This window comes from Kryptolebias marmoratus, linkage group LG6 (genome assembly GCF_001649575.2).
Source record: "Kryptolebias marmoratus isolate JLee-2015 linkage group LG6, ASM164957v2, whole genome shotgun sequence".
NCBI lineage: Eukaryota > Metazoa > Chordata > Actinopteri > Cyprinodontiformes > Rivulidae > Kryptolebias > Kryptolebias marmoratus.
The window spans coordinates 21,109,284-21,126,235 of NC_051435.1; the positions used below are offsets into that span (position 1 = coordinate 21,109,284).

Genomic DNA, 16,952 nt, shown 5'->3' on the forward strand with positions numbered 1-16,952 from the left:
AAGTGTTAAATTATTAACTCCAGGAGATTTGATATTTGACACTTTATAAGAGTTAAGGTACCAACTCTCCAAAAAGAGTTAAATTAACACTTTCTGGTGTGGACCCATATAGACACTTTAAAAGTGTTGAAATCAAATCTGACAGTGTTAATCTGGGCCTCCTGGATTTGCTGTGTAGTAACATAGGTATTAAAGGTCTAGGACAACATTTCATTGCATCAGACAACACTGAGCTGATTTTTTTTTTTTTTTACATATGGTTGTGCATAAAAACTATCAAAAACTATTGTTGCTTACAACTTAGCCACACTATTGTAAAGAAGCCTCTGTCAAATTAAATAAAAAGCTGACTTTAAACACATCACAGTGAACTTGATCCAACATTTACTCAACAGCTGGATGCTTCAATCGCCTGTCAAAGTCTAACGATTCTCATTTTTAGGGATTAAAGCAAAAAAAAAAACTTTTGAGGAAATTATTTCTTTCTGCGCAGAATCGTACGGTTCGACGCTGTATAGTTAACGGAAAATAGGAAACGGTGCCGTGTTTCCAAGAATATTTATTTTAATGGAAGTAGGCAGGGAATATTGTAAGAAGAAGAAAAATAGTCTGATTTTAGATGGGAACCTATTAGAGCCACATATTATAAAGGAAGTCAGCATTTAGATGCCGATTTTAACACGACTGTGGTTTCTTCATTAGTTTTTATGTCGTCGCTGACTGAAATCATAATTTTAACCAAGTCACTTTAAGTGGTTATGGTCTCAGTTTTAGCAGCAACCGTGTCAACAGCAGTAAAAGACGAAAGAAGCTTTAATAAACACACAACACAGCATGAAACATGTCAGATCCACACGTCCATGCTTATCAGCTCTGTGAACCGTTAGAAAATCATGTGTAATGGAGACTCTGCCCCAATCTCCACTTCTAGCTACGCCCCTGGTCTTAGTTTCTTTTTATTTATTTTTTTTTTTTCGCAAAGCGTGAGTTTTTCGTGCTCAAACAAAGTCCATAAGAGGCCGAGACAGTAAATGCCGCTGCTGTTTTAACGCCGGCATATTTAAACACCGCTAAATCCGACTATTTGTCAACCAACTCTACGAAGTAACTTCGGGAAGACTCCTGTGTAAATGTGTTGTTGCCGCACAGGATGTTTCTCCCTTACATCCTCAAGACTGAGTCGATAATGATGATAATATAAATGATAAAGAGTAATTCGTTACCTGACGCTGTTTCTGCTCCGTATTTCTCGGCTCGCAGGACTCGGTAACTGCTTTAGACACTCCGCTATCCTCCGCAGGCTCCGTCCGCCTCTCGCCATCTTCTCTTCTGACGGCTTCTTCCTTCGCTAGCTACTACAAGTTCACAGGGTTTGGCATGCTCGCCGCGCTGACGTCACCGCCCCGCGCGGCTGCCATTGGTCGAGCCGAATCCGGTGAGCGCTTTCATTGGCCGCCTTTTCGCCGTTCGTCAGCGGGGAAGTGCTGACGTTTGTGTGCGCGCACATGCACGCGCGGGGGAGTCACGAGATGCTGGCTCGGGTTTCGGTGTCCTGACACGCAGGTTCACTGTACTCCTTCCACACGCGTACGCACAGTTTTATAACTTTAAATAATTTGCCCAGTAGTTACTCCGTTACTTACAGGCCTGAACATACGCGCGAGGAACAAACCGCTGCCACTCAAAGCTGGCTGTCCTCGTTTTGGTGCGCGCTTTAAATGACCATACAACTAGGATTATTATAGTAGCTGTATTGATTTTAATATTTTTATTAAATTCTGTGATTAGAAATTAAGCCTAATACCACATTACACAAGTACCTTATTACAGATTAAGGTCCTAAATCTAAAATACTGTAAAAGCCAACTATGGTGCAACAAGTAAGCCCACTTATGATACTATAAAATGCTGGTTTTCTTCATAAGAAGTTCACTTTCCATTATCTTATTTTTTGGGTTAAAAATCCTAAAATCTCCAGCTCTATACACATACATACAGACAAAAAACAACAACATAAATACCCAGCCTGCCCTGTTTTTCCACTTGGTGGTTTCACTTTTACTTCAAGCTCAGGTCCTCTACCAGAGGCCTGGGAGCTTGAGGGTCCTCTTCAGTATCTTAGCTTTTCCTAGGACTGCACTCTTCTGGACAGAGATCTCTGAGGTTGTTCCTGGGATCTGTTGGAGCCACTCTTCCAGTTTGGGGGTCACAGCACCGAGTGCTCCGATGACCACTGGTACCACTGAGGCCTTGACTTTCCACAACTTCTCTATTTCCTCTTTCAGCCCTTGGTATTTCTCCAGCTTTTCATGCTCCTTTTTCCTGATGTTACAGTCACTTGGGACTGCTACATCTATCACCTCTGCTTTCTTCTGTATCTTATTCATCACTACACTGTCCGGTTGGTTAGCCATCACCTGTTTGTCAGTCTGGATCTGGAAGTCCCACAGTATCTTAGCCCTGCCATTCTCCACCACCTTAGGTGGAGTCTCCCACTTTGCCTGTGGGACTTCCAGTCCATACTCAGTACAGATGTTCCTATACACTATTCCAGCCACTTGGTTATGTAGGCTTTGCCTGCATGCATCTTACATCCTGCTATTATGTGCTAGACTGTCTCAGGGCCATCCTGTCTGGTATGATAGACCCCAGCCTCTACTGCTCTTGTGCTGCCATGATTAGTGCCTCTGTGCTGTCCTTCAGTCCACCCCTCTCTAGCCACTGGTAGGATTTGTTGATATCAGCCACTTCCTCAATCTGCCCGTGGTACATGCCGTGCAGGGTCTTATCTTTCCATGTGGGTTCCTCTTTCTCCTCTTCCACATTGGGTTTCTGCCACCTGACATGTTCACTTAGCAGATCTATGGGGGCTTTCTTCCTGATGTACTCCAGGATCTCGGTTGTTTCATCCTGTGAAGTGGCTCTGATGCTAACTAGTCCTCTGCCTCTCTCCTTTCTCGTAGTGTACAGTCTCAGGGTGCTGCTGACTTCTAAGTGACAAACAAACAAACACATACACACACAAACGGCACATTATTGCACTTTTGCCTTTGTTAGCGTCAGAGTAAATTTAAGTCTGAAGATCTACACTTGATTTCGACACCCATCAACCTGATACCAGCAGCTCTAAGGCACTGTCTTCAGTAGCCAATATGCTCTGAAACCTGACACTGCTCTGCTTACTTTTCTGTTCTTGACTCAATAAAAACACAACAAAAAAGTCATTAGTATCCACATATAATTATTCTCTGTGTACTGCTGTAGAACAATTGTTTTGTACTTTAAAAAAAGTGATCTGCCCTCTACAGACAAGGAAAGAACACACTCACACCTTCTCTAACCTATAAGAATTGATTTTAGAGTAGATTTTTTATCATATCAACATTTACATCCACTTGCCATGCTGTGGTTCATAAACAGAGATCTCCTTTGCTTCTTCTGTGAATTTTAAGACTAAGGAATAATTTCAATCTGTCACATGTCTTCTCTTACAAGAGTATTTTCTGCATTTAAATAGTACCACCATACTACATAAATCTGACATGATCAAAAAGCCAGCTTTCAGATTTCCAGACATGTTATTCTCCTGTGTTCAGATTGATCAGATTCCCTTTTTCACTGTATAACAAATGCTGAATAGATGTGTTGTTCTTACACACAAGCTGAAAATTGCATGTGAAATAATGTAAGGTTGTTTTCCAGCAGTTTACTTACCTGCAGTCTGAATCATCTCAGCTGGGACAGGTGCTGGAAGGTGCTCCGGTTGGGAGATGTGCAGATAAATAAAATAAAAATAGCAGATAACAGAACTAATTAAGCTAAAGTTAAAAAAAAACATCCTGAACTGTGTCTCCGTGCTCTGACTCAAAGCTGTAATTTAATTCGTACTATATATTCGCACTATTATTAGTACTGTTTTTAGTATGAATATAAATATCTAAATAGGTCCAAAATCCATTCTTTGCTCTGTTTTTTTATTTATTTTTTTAAAAAAATTTTCAGCACTTCGCCTCAAAGACGTTTTTTTTAAGTTTACCAACTGATCTGAGATCGGTTGAAAAGAGACGGAAGAGCGGAGCGACTAACTTCCGGTTTCAGGCTCGAACAACCACCATCAAAATGGCGAAGATCGCCAAAACGCACGAAGGTAAATTTTTAGGAAATGTTTCACTAATACATCCCAGTTCGCATCGATTCTTATTTAGGCGTGTTCGGAAATCGCGTAGTTTTAATTATAATCCCGGTAGAAGTCTTTTTTTTTTGCGTTAAATAGTTGTTTTAAAGGCGACCAGCTCCAGGCCTGTTACGACGCAACGCGGACCTTACATAATGGCGCTGATTGCTAAGCTAGTTAGCTTTAACCGACTACTCTTCATTTCGTGAACGCGTAAGCGGCTAATTAGGTCATTAGACTTCTTAATGCATTCGAAATTAACACATATATCTGTTGCACCGTGTTTTGGTGAAATAATTATTCTTAGTTCGGTTATTTTAAGCTGTTTAGCCGTCGTACGACATAAAGCTAATCCATTTAGCCTCATTCATGCGACGGTGCAATCCAGAGTACATCCGCAGATTATTGGGTAAACAAAAACCTCTCTGCGGCCAAAAAGCAGTCACAACTGATGCTAGAGTCGATGTCTGAGCTGAAATTAAGGGGAAAATACAAATTAAAGGGATTCTAGCGGTCAAATGTTTGATATATTTACGATTTTGACGCGTTGCATCCGACTAATATAGTCGCTTTTTCCCCCTTCTTGGTGCTTGAAAGTTTTATAAATAGTTGAGATGAATTTGAATATTTTAAATTCCACCTTATTTTGGTTGTGGTCTTCATAAAAACATGACATTATGAACATTTTGATCGGGCTTTCTTCCAGGTGGCATAAAATTGAGAGATTTATCACAGTATATACTGGGGTGTGTTGAGACAGTCTTTATTCACTGAATGACTTAATAATTCATGTGATGTAATCAAACTGGGTATTGGCCACCTTGGAGGTATACGAGACCTAATGGAAACCCTGAGCTAATGTGGTGTCGCTTTACGTATCTTTAACACCTCCGGGAAGCAAGGAGTTTTGGTGATTTTGTATCTCATCTCACCCTTTCTTTTTCTTTTTTTTTGTGTGTCTGATGTAGATATTGAGGCCCAGATCCTGGAGATCCAGGGGATGAAGGCCTCCCTGGTGGAGAACGGCGAGGAGGGAGTGGGCCTGGACTCCACCGGGTTTTATGACCAGGAGATCTACGGGGGCAGCGACAGCCGTTTCGCTGGATATGTCACTTCTATTGCTGCCAACGAACAAGAGGAGGTAAGTATTCCTGGCTACAGCTGCTTTGTGAGCTGTAGTTTGTCTCGTGCCAGACCTGTACTGTGGAGCTTGACTGCTCCTGTTTGTTTTTGTTCGGCTTGTGAGCTGGGAGAGTCTTGCCAAGTTGGCGAGATTTGACTAGACTCGTGCTCTCTCTTTTCCTCCCCAGGACGATGACGTGGACACGTCGACGAGCTTGTTGGGACAGAAGAAACCAGGCTATCACGCACCGGTAGCCATACTTAACGCCATTCCTCAGTCAGATGAGCAAGTAAGTGTTGATTCGTTTTATCACGATGTTAAATTTTTTTTTAAAAAAGAAGGGTTTTTGATGAACAGACACAACTGAACTCTGCCCCTGTTCTGATCTTTGCAGTACGACCCGTTCGCAGAGCACCGTCCACCGAAGATCGCTGAGCGGGAGGATGAATACAAAGGCCGGCGCAGACATATGATCATCTCGCCCGAGCGTCACGACCCATTTGCAGATGGTAAATTTTCCTCCATTTTTCTCGCCTTCCCACTCATCCCATCAATTTATGATCTCCTTCCATGACTTGTCTATGGTTTTAGTTTTTACGGTTAAACCCTTCGACCACAATGCAATAGCTTGCCTCCCAGACTCAAAGCCTTCCCTGTGGTCAATCCTTTGTGGTGGGGGAAGAAAATAAAATAAAACATACCGTTTTCCAGTTTTGCACAAACGTGAGCGTGGGCTCATTGTTTCACGGGGGAGAACATTCCAGTCCAGTCTCGATTTGTGCTGGGCGGCCATCGTAGGGTTAACCATGCTGTTGAGTGGGAGAGGTGGTTAGGTGTCGCCTAACAAACGTGGGTTGCAGATGGGTTGTGTGTGGGTCGAAGGGTTAGCGATCCCCATGATGGGATCCCCAGACAATATGAAAATATGGGTTAGGTGTCGTGCAACTGACGTACTGATGCACTGTGCTTTTCCATACTGGGCACAGTAGCTGTAGATTGAGGCAGTCAGCGAAGGAAACATGCTTGAAGGCGTTAGTTTAATCAGCTGCAGAGGCACATGAAACTTACAGACTTCTGTCTTTATTAAGTGCCCTCAGAAAACTCGCTATGAATTGTCTGGACACTAGTTTAAGTCAACCACCTTGGCTGGCCCGTTCGGCTCAAAACAGTCCGTGACCTCACGGCTGCGCAAGCTCTTTATTTTAATATGAACGAGGCCGGCTCGCTCACACATTTGAATATTTTTGTTCCTGAGGACATTTAAGACGAACCTCCCATATCTTATCGCATTTTAGCGCACCTGAAAATAAGCCCAATAAAAGCGACTTTGAGCTAGCTACTTTTATTCCTTTTTGTCATTTCCGTCTTTTTCACCTCCCAGAGCGATGTGAGCTTTATTAGTCCGAGCATTTCAGGTTTATTTACTTTTATTTTTATTTTGAAGCCTGCATGTAGAGAGAGCTTTCTTTGTACGTAGTTGTTGTGTAAATATATTTCTATTTTACAGCTCTCCCTGTAAAATAGAAATATGTTGTGAAGAAAAGTTGTGTGCCAAAATACCACAGGCCCATACTAACTGTCCTTAATTTCTCTCCTACAGCAGTACTGCTTTGCCAGTCCTGTACTGCACTCTGTTAAGGGTGCAGCAACTCATCCTGTGTAGGTTATGGGGAACACAGTGCACATGTCAGTTTGGTCAGGGTCCACGGGCTCCTTATTTTGGGGGCTGTGAGGGGAATGAGACTCAGCGCAGCTACTTCATCCCTCAACCCCAAGAGCCTCTTTCACTTATCATAACTCTACAAGTCGAGATCACAGTTCCTGTGTCTTCAAATATTTGATCACATGTCTTTACTTTTGTCCTAACAAGGAAGTCAAGATGTGAACAAATCAGCCGTGCTGTTAGTTTGGCACACAAAATGGTACATATTTTTTTAAATGGCTGTCATTAATGCTCAACTTTTACATATTTGTATTAGGTTAGGGAAGGTAAAGTACATTCTAACTTGAAAGTCTTGACTTCGTTCTTATAGACTTATTCATTTTAACTTTCCTAGAATGAATAATTGGGAATGTGCACTCCAGAGTCAGATAAGTTTTATTTTTAGCTTTGTGGTTAAGTCCCAAGAAGATGCATTGTGTTTTGAGTGCCATAGATCATTGCAACACAGGTGGTATACTGTTGTGTGTGACTTCAAACCCTTTTCCAAAGTGTTACTAATGGTAAAGAGAAATTTTCTAGGCTTCTTTTCTGCCGGTTGAAGTCTGACTGCAGATGGACCCTTGGCACTGAAAGTGTACGTATTCTGCGGACCACAGCCAGGAGCCCTGCATCAGTGATGGCTATACTTCTTAAAGCACACAACCTCAACTCTTTTATGTATCTGCTTGTTTTTCATTACAAATGCTATGACTCTATGTAAGAAAGAAAAAGAACAAAAAACCCTGCATATTTGTATGTAATTCAGTAGGACCTTTTTGTTAATCAGCTGTTAAACAGAACAAGAAGATGAGTAAATCTTTTTTTTTTGTTTTGTTGTTGAAAAGACAGGGTTAGATTTGTGATTTTTGTGCTTGTTGTGTTTGTAAGCGTTTGGGTTCCTGTGTCCTGATGAGTCTCCTTTGTTCTTGTTCGTGCTCTTTCGCGCAGGGGGCAAAACGCCGGACCCCAAGCTTCAGGTCAGGTCGTACGTGGACGTCATGATGGAGCAGAACCTGTCCAAAGAGGAGGTAAGATTTTTGGGTGGTTGACCAATATCTTTTATATGGCTGATGTTTAGAAACCAGGACGGTTATGTTGTTTTTCATTAAACAAAAAATAGTAATAATTGCTTAATTTGTGTATTTAACAATCCTTAGACGAGCTTGCGTACTTTAAAAAAAAACATATCAAGGAGCATTCTTATTTATAAAAAGTACATTGTGGGTTAAATGAGCTGATTGTAGCAGCTGCTGCATCTGGCTGGAAATGAAAGCACAGGCAGACACAACTCTTTTCTTTTTTGTAAGTGTCCAATATCAGCTGATCAGAATTGATCGTCTGTTTAAACAGTCTCACTCGTTTATTTCTCCTAAAGATGGAACAACAGTCATTTTGCTAAGGATAGGGCGCCATGGTGTGCCTTTTTCTTTATAGGGCTGGACTAAAACGGTACTTTAAATCAAATGATATCGATGAATCTACGACACAAAGAATTCCATTTTATGTTTTGCTTTAATAACAGCGATTTAGAGGGGCATCCCCTTTGGATGCTGCTAGGGGAAACGCTGACCGTTGAGCAAGAAGCACCTGGTTGTTAACCCTTTAGTTCACCATTTTCAAAATAATCTGTGTGCAGAGAGAGATTCGTCAGCAGTTGGCAGAAAAGGCGAAATCGGGAGACCTAAAAGCTATCAATGGGGCCGCTGCGGCTCAAGCTGCCGCCCAAGCTGCCGCAAAACGTAAGCGCCGTTGGGACCAGACAGCCGACCAAACCCCATCCAATGCCACCCCAAAAAAGATATCCAGCTGGGACCAAGCTGACTCCACTGCTGAGGTGAGGTCCTTAGTTTCTAGGTCATGATTCCTCGCTGGTGTTTCAGATCAATTACTTTGAATTATAAATTGTCTCTGGCAATTTCCCCGTCTCTTTCAGACTCCAGGACACACTCCTGCACACACCCCCTCAAACAGCCGATGGGATGAAACCCCCGGCCGCCCTAAAGGCAGCGAGACCCCCGGAGCCACCCCCAGTACCTGTATGTGGGACCCCACTCCTAGCCACACACCTGCCGGTGCAGCCACCCCTGGCAGGGACACGCCTGGCCACGCCACGCCTGGCCACGGAGGGGCCACAGGAAGTGTTCGCAAGAACCGCTGGGACGAAACCCCCAAGACTGAGAGGGAGACTCCAGGACACGGCAGTGGCTGGGCCGAAACCCCGCGAACAGACAGAGGAGAGGAGTCTGTGGGCGAGACCCCGACCCCTGGAGCCAGTAAGAGGAAGTCTCGGTGGGATGAAACCCCTGCCAGTCAGATGGGGTCTTCAACGCCTCTGCTGACCCCAGGAAAAACTCCATTAGGAACACCAGCCATGAACATGGCCACACCAACCCCTGGTAAACATTCCTAGCTTAATCTTCATTTATTCTGATTGCAAATATGTATTTTTTTTTTACACTTGAAGACCTGCAGCTGTTGATGCTGTGGCTCTTCATGGACTTAACCGGTGTGTTCCTCAGGACATCTGATGAGCATGACTCCAGAGCAGCTGCAGGCCTGGAGGTGGGAGAGGGAGATTGACGAGAGGAACCGGCCTCTTACAGATGACGAGCTTGACGCCATGTTCCCAGAAGGATACAAGGTCGGTCATAATTTTCCAGCTTCAACAGCTTGAGTGGAAAAAAAAGACCATTACTGACAAGTTAACCTCACTGTCCGCAGGTCTTACCCCCTCCAGCCGGTTACGTTCCGATCCGTACCCCGGCCCGCAAGCTGTCGGCCACGCCCACACCCATCGGCGGCATGACTGGCTTCCACATGCAGGCAGAGGACCGCACCACCAAACAGATGAATGACCAGCCTTCAGGAAACCTCCCCTTTCTTAAACCTGATGACATCCAGTACTTTGACAAGCTTCTGGTGAGCAGGAAATCTGCAGACAGAGAGAAAACGTTCAGTCAACACGATCCAGGTTAACAGCGTGCTTCAATCTGTGCGTTTTCTTTAAGGTCGAGGTGGACGAGTCAACGCTGAGCCCCGAGGAACAGAAGGAAAGGAAGATCATGAAGCTGCTACTGAAGATTAAAAATGGAACGCCACCAATGAGAAAGGTTAGTGTTTGTCCTCCTTGGGCTTTTTTGTGTCTAAGAAATCTATAAAAATGCAACCTGCACAGCTTGAAAAGCATAAACAGTTTCCACTGCAAGATCAACACCCAACACTGAGCCTGTACGTGGCTACAGCGTGAATATTTGCTTGCTAGAGAATCTCCTCCCTGAGAAGCTTCTGCTGTTGGTGGACGTCATATTCCACCGACAGCAGCAGACAAACCGTCAAGACTCAAATTCACAAAGTCAGTTGTCTTCCCTCCACTGTGTTTTTCTAAAAATCTGTAAGATAATTGCCTCTTTCTAGATCTTTTTTTTGTTACAAAATAAGGGCTTGCTTTGCCTTTACCATAGCTTCTTAATGTTTTGTGGATGACATTTGAACGAAGTCTTTAACGTGACGTAGCAGCAGTTTTTCTCAGAGCTGGATTTTCGGTCTCACTCGCCTCTTCCTGTCGCAGGCCGCTCTGCGTCAAATCACGGACAAAGCTCGTGAGTTCGGAGCGGGACCGCTCTTCAACCAGATCCTGCCGCTGCTGATGTCGCCCACCCTCGAGGACCAGGAGCGCCACCTGCTGGTCAAAGTCATCGACCGCATCCTCTACAAACTGGACGACCTGGTCCGGCCGTACGTGCACAAGGTAGGGTTCGGCGTTGAAGGCGCGCGGTTGCTTTCGTCGGATGGCTCCGATCTCAAACCCGACCTCTTTCTGTGCAGATTCTGGTGGTGATAGAACCGCTGCTCATCGATGAGGACTACTACGCTCGAGTTGAAGGCAGAGAGATCATCTCTAACTTGGCTAAGGTATAGTGGAACTGTTTTTTCCTTTGTTTATTCTAATAATAACAAGTTCACCGCGAACCATTCTCGCCTGTTCGACCAGACCGTGGTCAGATCAGGGCTAGTCGTTCGCCAGATTAGTACCAACAGGAGAGCATGCAGATAAGACACTAATTCCTCGTCTGTTCTCAACCTGCACCCGTTGGTTACAATCCTTCAACACTACCCATTCTCTTTTTTTAATATTTAACCATGAATAGTTGTTTTGTTTTGTTTTTTGCTTTGATCAGATAATGTGTGATTTGTTTAGCAGGGAACAAGCTGAACAATGAAACATGAATGTCATGTGTTCAACCTTTCCATTTTTTTTCCCCTTCCGTGTGTCCCAGGCTGCTGGTTTGGCCACGATGATCTCCACAATGCGACCCGACATCGACAACATGGACGAGTACGTCAGAAACACGACGGCTCGAGCCTTCGCCGTGGTGGCCTCGGCCCTCGGCATCCCCTCCCTGCTGCCCTTCCTCAAAGCTGTGTGCAAAAGCAAGAAGTCGTGGCAAGCGCGGCATACGGGCATCAAGATCGTACAGCAGATCGCCATCCTGATGGGCTGCGCCATCCTGCCTCACCTGCGCAGTTTGGTGGAGATTATCGAACACGGTCAGTTGGAGTCAATCCAATACCTTCCCTTAAAGCTTCGTCTCTGAGTTTTACACTGAATAAAACAACAAACATTAAGGTTTAAATTTAACCAAGGAGCTTATTCTTTAAGGGAATTTTATTAAAGATGCAAAGTTGTAATTTTTTAGTTAAACAAATGGCCTGGACCATTTTAGCTTTGAGAGATTTTCGATCAAAATGTGCCTTTTTAAAACAGTCTCAGTTAGGAAAAAGGATTTCAGATCAGCACCCGCTTTTTTTATATGTATTAAAACAATAAAATGCTGATCAGGATTATGGTGACAAACCAGATCAACTAAAGCTCTGGGGGCTGACCGAGCAAAAACGTTTGACTACTGAGCTTCAACAGAGAGCCACAGAAGCTGCAACAAAACATGAGCTTTAAACAGACTCAAAATTGATGAGCTGGTTTCAATCCCACCTGTTTTTAAAAGGTGTCTTAAATGATCAAATAACAAATAATCCAAAATAATGTGAGCTTTATCGTGGCTCTGACTGTCTGGACCGTGTGCTCCTGCAGGTCTGGTGGACGAGCAGCAGAAGGTGAGGACCATCAGTGCTCTGGCCATCGCTGCCCTGGCCGAAGCTGCTACACCCTACGGCATAGAGTCCTTTGACTCGGTGCTGAAGCCGCTGTGGAAGGGCATCAGGCAGCACAGAGGAAAGGTGAGACCTTTTAGTTGGGAGAAGAAAAAAGGGAATATTTACTTGCTGAGGTATAACCGAGGTCCAGGGAAAGCTGGTCGGCACTCCACTGGGAGCAGCAGAGAAAGACTTCGATTATTAAGCTCCACAAACAAACAAACAAAAAATCTTTGAGCAAGTTTGAACTCCTGACCTCTCTTGTCATCACCAGGGTCTGGCTGCTTTCCTCAAAGCTATCGGCTACCTGATTCCACTGATGGACGCCGAGTACGCCAACTACTACACCAGAGAGGTGATGTTGATCCTCATCAGGGAGTTCCAGTCTCCCGACGAGGAGATGAAGAAGATCGTGCTCAAGGTAAACAGCTGTTACTAGGCTTTCCGTTCTCGCCGCACGAGTACAGCATGGCTGGTTGTCAGAAAGCCCAGCTGCTGCGAGTCTCAAACTGAGTGAAGACGTAGAACGTCCGGAGGTGCATTTAACAGCACCGGCTTTTTGTCGTTTAGGTGGTGAAACAGTGTTGTGGAACGGATGGCGTGGAAGCGAACTACATCAAAACTGAGATCCTGCCCCCGTTCTTCAAGCACTTCTGGCAGCACAGGATGGCTCTGGACAGACGCAACTACAGACAGGTCAGCAAACCACTCGGCCAGATTTAAAGGAAGTTAATTAAACAGGCAGTCCATCTGAGAGCCCGGGTCTCTTTAACAGTGAGACCTCTGGACTTACTGAAGTGTTTGAACACACACCTGATGGTTGTTTTTATCTGTGTTTTCAGCTGGTGGACACCACAGTGGAGCTGGCCAACAAAGTGGGAGCAGCAGAGATCATTTCTCGCATCGTTGACGATCTAAAAGACGAGGCTGAGCAGTACAGGAAGATGGTGATGGAGACCATCGAAAAGATCATGGGGAACCTGGGTGCGGCCGACATCGACCACAAGCTGGAGGAGCAGCTGATCGACGGCATCCTGTACGCTTTTCAGGAGCAGACCACAGAGGTGAGCCGGAGGGCCGCGACAGGCACGTCCGCGTCCAGGTGTTTGTATCGAGAGGCGGCTAAACTCCCTCTGTTCCTCTCCGCCCGCAGGACTCCGTGATGCTGAACGGCTTCGGTACGGTCGTGAACGCCCTCGGGAAACGCGTGAAACCGTACCTGCCCCAGATCTGCGGCACGGTGCTGTGGCGTCTCAACAACAAGTCGGCCAAAGTCCGTCAGCAGGCAGCGGACCTCATCTCCCGCACGGCTGTGGTGATGAAGACCTGTCAGGAGGTAACGCTGCAGGAACGCTCGCCGGCAGAGATCAGCCGCTGTGACCAAGGACATGAACTAATCCTTTGTTCCTGTTTGTCCTGCAGGAGAAGCTGATGGGTCACTTGGGTGTGGTGCTGTACGAGTACCTGGGAGAGGAGTACCCTGAGGTGCTGGGCAGCATCCTGGGAGCACTGAAGGCCATCGTCAACGTGATTGGTAAGCTGGGAATACTTAACTCTGCCAATGTTGGCCTTTTTTTATTACTTCCGTCATGATGGAGCTCTTACTGCTTTAATTTTACTTCATGTTCTTTAATATTCACATTTGATCAGTTTGCGCTGCTGCCTGCATTTCCAGTTTCTCTCAGCTGCCTTCAGATTCATTCAGACTGGATTTTTATTCCAGGTATGCACAAGATGACTCCGCCGATCAAAGACCTGCTTCCTCGTTTAACACCCATCTTGAAAAACAGGCACGAGAAAGTTCAGGAGAACTGCATCGATCTGGTGGGCAGGATCGCAGACAGGTCAGTGGAGCCGGAATCCTCGGGGAGCGATTTGTTTTTGTAGTCTCTTGAGTCGGCGCCACTGTGGATCTTATTCCTTATTGTTTGTATTTTCAGGGGGGCGGAATATGTGTCGGCCAGGGAGTGGATGAGGATTTGTTTTGAGCTGCTGGAGTTGCTCAAAGCTCACAAAAAGGCCATCCGCCGAGCCACAGTCAACACGTTTGGTTACATCGCCAAAGCCATTGGGTGAGAATCCGACATGTTTGACCCGAGCGAATCCCTGCTCTGCGGACGTTTTTGATTTCCTCTTTGCTCTCGTCTCTCTCCTCGTAGGCCTCACGACGTGTTGGCCACGCTGCTCAACAACCTGAAGGTCCAGGAGCGTCAGAACAGAGTGTGCACGACGGTGGCCATCGCCATCGTGGCGGAAACCTGCTCTCCGTTCACGGTGCTGCCGGCTCTGATGAACGAATACAGAGTGCCGGAGCTCAACGTGCAGAACGGTGTCCTCAAGTCCCTCTCCTTCCTGTTCGAGTACATCGGAGAGATGGGCAAGGACTACATCTACGCTGTCACGCCGCTGCTGGAGGATGCACTCATGGACAGGTGAGACCATCTGGTCCAAGAGTAGGATTTGCTTCTGAACCACCGCTGGAAGCACCTCAGTTAAAAAAAACAGGCTACATGTATTTAATTTGAACCACTTCATCTGAAAATCTGTTTTTTTTTCCGTTTAGGCAGAGAAGTAGTAATATTCTGTGCAAAAACAATTATTTTAGAAAAATAGGAACGTTACTCTGGTGCTGTAGTTTAGTTTGATTTTGTGCATCTGAAACGAAGACGTCAGCTTTTTCCTTTTTTCTCTTGAAGGGAAATTCACCTCATTTTTAAGATGCATAAGTTAGCCAAAACTGTTTTATAGAGAAAGTATTTCTGCTTCCTGCAGCGTCGTTAAACAACTCTCTCCTTAATGTCATCTACAATCTGTTTTGTTTTTTTAAAGTCCGCTGACTCGCTGGTGTTACATTTAGAAATTATTCTAAATACTTGTGATTAGGTCAAAAAATAGCCTTGATTGTGCATATTATAAATAAAAATGTTGATCGGAAATTAGTTTAAAATCTGTCCTGAATGCAGGAAAAAGCTGACAGTCTACGTCTAAGCCCTACCCATGACGCCTGTATCTTGTTTTTGTTTGTCCCCCCCCGCGCAGGGACCTGGTCCACAGACAGACCGCCAGCGCTGTGGTCCAGCACATGTCTCTGGGCGTCTACGGCTTCGGCTGCGAGGACTCTCTGAACCACTTACTGAACTACGTGTGGCCCAACGTCTTCGAGACGTCGCCTCACGTCATCCAGGCGGTCATGGGCGCCCTGGAGGGGCTGAGGGTCGCCATCGGGCCCTGCCGCATGCTGCAGTACTGCTTACAGGTAAGGACCTGGACTCGGGACAAGAACGGGCGCGGGCTGTTCTGTTGGATCGCTCTAAAACCACGTGGCTTTTCCGTCTCCACAGGGTCTGTTCCACCCAGCTCGGAAAGTGAGGGACGTCTACTGGAAGATCTACAACTCCATCTACATCGGCTCTCAGGACGCCCTGATCGCCCACTACCCGCAGGTCTACAATGATGAGAAAAACGTCTACGTCCGCTACGAGCTGGAGTACGTTCTGTAAATACGAGGGATCCTTTTCTCCTCCCTGATCGTCTCTTTGTCAGCGCCTTCGGGTCAGTTTTTATTTAGCGTCGCTCACATTCAGCTTCTCCTGTTCAAGTTTAAAAATCCGAGTTAAAGAAATCTTGTAGTCTTTTCTTTTTTTTTTTTTTTGTATTTTTTACTTTTGACTTTTGAGTGTTTGCCGTAAGAAACAGTTGAGGTCCGACAATTGTTGGTTTAGGATTGCAGTCATCTCCGTCTGTTTTAAGTATCTGAATTATTTTGTCTGTGAATTGATCGATAGACTTCTGAACCGCCCGCACCTCCCTCTGTTCTTATTAGATTAATGCTTTATTTAACCAAATAAAACATTTGTGTATAAAAAAACCCCACATTTGTCTAAACTTTTTCTCTTTTCCCCACCTTGAAGACCTTGCGCCTCCTTTTCGTTTAAGCAGAGAGTGAGTCTGGATTAAAGTGAAAGCATGGCTGAATGCTCAGCGTTTGATGAAATCACCTCCCCCCCTCCTCAGCCCAGCAGACTCTCTGACCCAGATTCCCCAGCAGCCTGGGTTTCCGCTCTGAGCTCTCTTTATTGGCACTTTATCTGCTTGGGTATGAATGTTTCAGCGAAACCTTTAAACTTTAATCTTTTCGTCTTGGAAGGGTTGGGGAAATGGATTCAAACGGGCTTTGTTGCCGTGTGGAAATGGTAATATGTGAAGACGGATGAGATCGGCAGGGTCGTTTGGCCTGACGTCGTCTTTCTGCGGTGGCTGGGAGGCGCTAAAAGGAAAAAAATGTTCAAAATCAAAACAAAAGCCCGAGCCAAGAAGAGCGAAAGAATCTGGACTGATGGTAAATAAAATGAGACCTCTTCAGCCACTGGGCCACGCTGATTTACACATCCATTTACAAAACCTCCCAATCAGAAAGGGGCTGAAAACTCTGACTTTCAGTTCAACGTAGCTGCTTTCGTCGTATATCCTCTGGTGTACCTTCTGTGGGAGGAAAAAACGAAGTCAATGGCAGCAAAAGTTGCTAATGTATAACTAAAATAAATAAGAGAAAGGTGGGAGCAAAACAAATGGCAGCCTACTTCTCCAAACTTCTAATTAATAATTAAAAAGACAGGAAAAACACTGACTTGTCCATTGTCTACCATACCGTACTCTATCAGTACACTGTCATGCTTTCTTAATATGGAACCAAGTAGGGACTCTAACGCAGAGCCTTGTGGAACCCTTGTTAACAGAAAGCTCCAAACTGGAACAATAAAACCTCAGCCACCACTGTCAGAGGTTAGGAGTCTGTTCTTAAA

The 16,952-nt window shown here is 45.2% G+C and overlaps 2 protein-coding genes across 3 annotated transcripts in view; one reads left to right on the forward strand and one right to left on the reverse strand.

The window, feature by feature from the left end:
• The window catches only part of coq10b (coenzyme Q10B), a 17,207-nt gene extending 15,841 nt beyond the window's left edge, over window positions 1-1,366 (reverse strand). Inside the window, exon 1 of the mRNA XM_017421144.3 lies at window positions 1,224-1,366. Coding sequence (XP_017276633.1) covers window positions 1,224-1,321 — 98 coding nt within the window. The 5' untranslated portion in view covers window positions 1,322-1,366. The remainder of the gene's footprint in view (window positions 1-1,223) is intronic.
• A 2,753-nt stretch (window positions 1,367-4,119) lies between these two features.
• sf3b1 (splicing factor 3b, subunit 1) lies at window positions 4,120-16,021 on the forward strand. Of its 2 annotated transcripts, XM_017421140.2 has the most exons (24): window positions 4,120-4,147; window positions 5,143-5,315; window positions 5,485-5,586; window positions 5,692-5,806; window positions 7,948-8,027; window positions 8,636-8,833; window positions 8,933-9,395; window positions 9,519-9,640; window positions 9,721-9,918; window positions 10,008-10,109; window positions 10,568-10,747; window positions 10,825-10,911; window positions 11,277-11,547; window positions 12,089-12,234; window positions 12,425-12,571; window positions 12,721-12,846; window positions 12,993-13,214; window positions 13,304-13,486; window positions 13,573-13,684; window positions 13,874-13,994; window positions 14,091-14,222; window positions 14,310-14,582; window positions 15,190-15,406; window positions 15,492-16,021. In XM_017421140.2, exons 1-24 carry the CDS (start codon window positions 4,120-4,122, stop codon window positions 15,648-15,650), a joined length of 3,957 nt encoding a protein of 1,318 aa, XP_017276629.1. In that variant the 3' UTR covers window positions 15,651-16,021. The 2 variants fall into 2 exon arrangements, with proteins under 2 accessions (XP_017276629.1, XP_017276630.1); XM_017421141.3 differs by lacking the exons at window positions 4,120-4,147; window positions 5,143-5,315; window positions 5,485-5,586; window positions 5,692-5,806 and adding an exon at window positions 5,869-7,594 and having other exon boundaries at window positions 15,492-16,018.
• The last annotated feature ends 931 nt before the right edge of the window (window positions 16,022-16,952 follow it).